This window comes from Penaeus monodon, chromosome 12, assembly GCF_015228065.2.
Source record: "Penaeus monodon isolate SGIC_2016 chromosome 12, NSTDA_Pmon_1, whole genome shotgun sequence".
NCBI classification, from domain to species: domain Eukaryota; kingdom Metazoa; phylum Arthropoda; class Malacostraca; order Decapoda; family Penaeidae; genus Penaeus; species Penaeus monodon.
The window spans coordinates 48,368,665-48,373,664 of NC_051397.1; the positions used below are offsets into that span (position 1 = coordinate 48,368,665).

General features: G+C 34.6%; 2 protein-coding genes across 2 annotated transcripts in view; one reads left to right on the forward strand and one right to left on the reverse strand.

Moving 5' to 3' along the window:
- Positions 1–47: 47 nt before the first annotated feature.
- LOC119579528 overlaps positions 48–5,000 on the reverse strand; it is a 7,953-nt gene continuing 3,000 nt past the window's right edge. The window contains exons 3-10 of the mRNA XM_037927400.1: positions 4,654–4,771; positions 3,895–4,112; positions 2,655–2,907; positions 2,246–2,458; positions 1,946–2,105; positions 1,304–1,475; positions 969–1,091; positions 48–832 (exon numbers count right to left, since the gene is read on the reverse strand). Coding sequence (XP_037783328.1) covers positions 239–832; positions 969–1,091; positions 1,304–1,475; positions 1,946–2,105; positions 2,246–2,458; positions 2,655–2,907; positions 3,895–4,112; positions 4,654–4,771 — 1,851 coding nt within the window. The 3' untranslated portion in view covers positions 48–238. The remainder of the gene's footprint in view (positions 833–968; positions 1,092–1,303; positions 1,476–1,945; positions 2,106–2,245; positions 2,459–2,654; positions 2,908–3,894; positions 4,113–4,653; positions 4,772–5,000) is intronic.
- The window catches only part of LOC119579529 (protease inhibitor 2-like), a 9,764-nt gene continuing 8,782 nt past the window's right edge, over positions 4,019–5,000 (forward strand). The window contains exon 1 of the mRNA XM_037927403.1: positions 4,019–4,150. The gene's annotated coding sequence lies outside the window, so the exon portion shown is untranslated. The remainder of the gene's footprint in view (positions 4,151–5,000) is intronic.

Here is a 5,000-nt window from a genome sequence, read left to right on the forward strand (position 1 = left end):
CTGTAATGTCAGTAGTGATTCACATATTTCTTTAAACTGTATGTTTCAATGTTGAAAAGTAAATATTTTTATTACAACTATAATCCAACAAAAGTCAAGTTATATTTAGTAAATGATGTTACATTATACTAACTGTATTATTATAATATTAAAGGTTACTAAACCAATATATACACTTTTTTTTATAAAGGGATAATTTTCAATGCAAGAAGTATGCCACCAATAATCCCAAAACACCTTAACTGTCAAAACTAAAGTCTCCAAAAGGTTCAAAACCCTGAACGTCCATTGTATCCCCCTCATCCTTTTGTCCCTCCTCAAGTGATGACTCGGAGGAAGAGCCATCATCTTTAGCAGCATCAGTTACATCAGATGTTTCATGTGGTTTTGGAGAATCTTGCTTTCCTTCTGTAATTAGGTCCTGAGATGTTACCTCTGTTGCTAGATCATCAATATTCACAAGGCTGGCTCCTAGCTCATCTACTGATACCATCTGAAATTCATCTACTTTGGAAACTGTGTCAGTCACTTTTTCTGTTGACTTCTCTGGAAGTGATGTATCCAAGCTGTCCAAGAAATCTTTGTCAGGGAAGCTTGCAATTGCTACTCCCAGTGGATCTATGTCTGATGTCTCTTCTATGTCATCTTTGTCTGGTTCTCCTCCTTTACTTGCAACAGTTCGTGCTTCCTTTTCTTCTGCTATGACTTCAAGATCTGTCCTGGATGTTCCAGGCTTTGCATCCATGTTTTGAACAGATGATTCAAGAACAGCAGCAAGGTCTCCTGCCGCCTCCAGTATTCTCTCTCGGGCTTGGAGTGTTTCCTCATTTGCCTGTGTGATAGTGTTCTAGGTACAACCAGATATTTTTGTGACAACATATTTGTATATTGTGTAAGAAGCTGCCTCATATGTAAAAAATTATCCAACATGATATATATTGCTAATTTTTTTAATGGTAAAACTCTACCTGTCGTTCCTCAGGAGACATTTGTTCATATGCATTATAAACTGGGTTTTCTCTCTCTCCATCTAGTTGTTCACCAAGTGCACTTTCATTAATCACTGATGTAGCATTAGCTTCTGCTAGGGACTGGAAGAAAGTTATGTCACCAATATTAATACATACCCAGTTTGTTTATATTCACTTCCATTACCACTTACCAAGTTAATTGCCCTAATTTATTTACATCCTTGAATTACAAGAATTATCTTGATTTGTACACTTTAATGTATTTTATACAGACCTAAATGGAAATACAAACTGAGAAATCAGATACATAAAAACAGAAGACAGAAACTTACTGCCATAGACTGATTGAAAATAGGATTCTGGAATCGCAGACCTCCATCTCTTGTATATGTAAAAATACTGGAGGAGGTTGAAGCACGTCTGTCACCCATATGACTCACAACTGACACTCTTCGGCTGCTACTCTCCAGGCGACGGAACATAAATGATAGCTGCGAGGCTGCCCTGTAGTGTATATTTGGTTTAGATTTCATATCTTTAAATTGGTAGATGCTTTTAAAACCTGAAGACCGCATAAGTGAAAGTAGACACTAGAGTTGTGCATTTTTTTCAACAGAACCACAGTAATGAATAAGTTTATAGAAAATGAGAAAATGATTATTAGCACTTTTTTTTTTTTCTTCTTTTTAAGTTATAATATATTGTGCATATTTTGTTGTTGTGTTTACTTATAAAAGCCACTTTCAAAATTAACTTTGCTTTAATTTCAGCAAAACTTATTACCATACTAGTATTTGTCTCTTCTATTCTATGCATGAAGGTGTAAGCAAGATTTTTTCTCTCTCTCTCTCTCTCTCTCTCTCTCTCTCTCTCTCTCTCTCTCTCTCTCTCTCTCTCTCTCTCTCTCTCTCTCTCTCTCTCTCTCTCTCTCTCTGAAGTAGGTAAACATGAAATATTTAATATTGATTTATCACCTGCGTTGCTTGAAGTAATACACAGCAGCAGCCACCGCAAATATGATGGTGAGGGTGATGAAGACAGACAGTAAGTTGCTGGATGTAGAATCAGTTGTTGGTGGAATTATGCTGCCAGAGAATGATACAATGGCTGCATGGACTCCTCCTGAATTGAGCTCTGTATGGAGAAATTTAGAGAAAAACTACATTTAAAAAATGCTATATTCAATTTGAAACATTGTATGCTTGTGTACATGCAAGTGGATGAGTAAGTATAAGGTCAGATACATAAATAAAAACATAAAATTACTTAATTACCTTTCTCAAATTTAGCTTTGAAACTTTTTGAAGCTGCTTTGTAATCGCCAATTTCAGAAGAAGAAGTAAAGTAAACATGATACAGTCCGTCACCCATTTTAGCTGCATATCCTTGCACATTGTTTGCTACTACTGTTTTCATGTGTTTCTGCAGTAATGTCAAAATACTTTGAAGAGGCAGTGAGCCATTGTGGCTAATGATGACCTCTGCACCTGTAAGAATATTGAGCTTTTTAAGACAAGCAATTACTTTCTCATGCAGAAATATGAAATGTTCTTTAAGATCATACATGGTAACAACAATTTGTTGATTTTTTTATTTAAATGAAGTAAAATTAATTCAAATTGACATGATTCAAAAATACATCAATAAGAATATTACAATATTACAAGTTTCAGAAAAAAATACCACAAACAGGGCAGCAGAATCCCTCCATATTTTGGGCTAAATCACAAGGTGCTGCAGGACACTTGGATGATTTGATTCCACAGATTTTAGCTTCAGCATCCTGGTTCGTACAGAAACAACCAGTCACATCTGTACATGGTTCAGGTTCTTCTACATAAAGCTGAGCTCCATCTGTGCTTGAAGAAGCCCCAACAAACCTGAAGGAACCCTCTGCAGTTTGGGCGTATGTAGCCAGCTGGGATGTGGTGTAGTTCTGCATGTAATTAGGAGAGAACAATATTGTTATGTAAAGGTGGGATGTGGTGTAGTTATGCATGGAATTAAGAGAGAACAATATTGTAATGCAAAGGTAAGTTTTTATTTCCAGCATCAGCCAAATATAGAAAGTATTCAGGTTCCAGAAACCCAACAAATTATAAAAATAAGGGCTAATAATGAGGGCTTTTCCTATTTATGTTATGAACAAAATACCAAGAAACCTCCTTTTGTTTTTACTATGCTGATTTTTTTTTCTTTTTTTACCTTGGCCTTCTATGTATTGATATAAGTGTATTTGTATGCCATTAGGTAACTATTGAAAGAAACATTTCCAAAGAATCACTATATATATATATATATATATAATATATATATACAATATATATAAATATATATATATATATTATATATAATATTATTATATATAATTATATATATATACATATATATATAAATATATAATTATATATATATATATATATATTATATATATTTATATATATATATATATATATTATATATATATATTATATATAATTATATATTATATAATATATAATATATATACATATATATATATAATATATATATATATATATATATATATATATATATATATATATATATTATATATATACACAAACATGCACACACACACACACACACACACACACACACACACACACACACACACACACACACACACACATATATATATATATATATATATATATATATATATATATATATATATATATATATATATATATATATATATATATACGTTAATATGTATGTGTGTTTGTGTGTATGTGTGTGCGTGTGTGTGTGCGTGTGCGTGTGCGTGTGCGTACGTGCGTACGTGCGTGCGTGTATGTTCATCCCTCTGTAAATAATTTTTAAAAATGAAACCATACCTCTCTTTTAAACTTGTTGATCATCTTAGATAAAGAATGAACCATTTTCCCCTAACAAGCCATACCTTATCACCAATAGTAAGCCTAGCGACCCTTATAGTAGGGGCAGTTAGGTGGACGCTGTACAGAGACTGGTTTGGATCCACGAATACTGCCGTGTCCTTCGTGCAGGGTACCCGGTGGACGTGAGGTACTGGTGAGGACGTGGGATCGCCATAACCAGGATACCACCAACCATCAGGGTCCCACCATTCATCATTTCCACTGTGGGTCCATTTGGCATCTGTATTGTAAAGCATTATTATTATATAGCATTATTAGGTATGTATTTTATGCAGTAGGTATACAGTATGTTTATGTTTGCTTGTGCATGTTCACGTCCGATTGATCGTGTGTGTGTGTGTGTGTGTGTGTGTGTGTGTGTGTGTGTGTGTGTGTGTGTGTGTGTGTGTGTGTGTGTGTGTGTGTGTGTGTGTGTGTGTGTGTGTGTGTGTGTGTGTGTATGTGTGTGTGTGTTTGTGTGTTTGTGTGTGTGTGTGTGTGTGTGTGTGTGTGTTTTAAGAGATAATTAAATTACATCTCCATTTTGATCCTCTGCACGCAACCTAATTTTCAAGATTTCGTACACTTTTAAGAGAAATACATTTGCATAATTTCAGTTATTTTATGCCATAATATTAACTAAAACCTGCAATATACATATACAGGAAAAATAAAACAAATTCTTACAAATTAAGAAATCTACCATTTTCCGTTTGTAAAGGCCATATTTCATATGTATATAATCATTATGGCCGCGATTTTCTTGATCACAATGGTCTTACCTTGACAGTGAGTCTTTGCCTTGTCATCAAAAACCATGTGCGTTTCCTGGCCTAGGATCAGCTCTCCATCAATTGGCAACTCCAGCGATCCAAGTGAAATGTCATCGCTGAGGAAGATCTGTCAAAATGATAATTTTGATTTATTACGTAGTCTATAGAGATAAGGATATTTGTGTGTGTGTGTGTGTGTGTGTGTGTGTGTGTGTGTGTGTGTGTGTGTGTGTGTGTGTGTGTGTGTGTGTGTGTGTGTGTGTGTGTGTGTGTGTGTGTGTTTGGGTTCGCGTGTGCGTGTGCATTCTCTCTCTCTCTCTATCTATCTATCTATCTATCTATCTATCTATCTATCT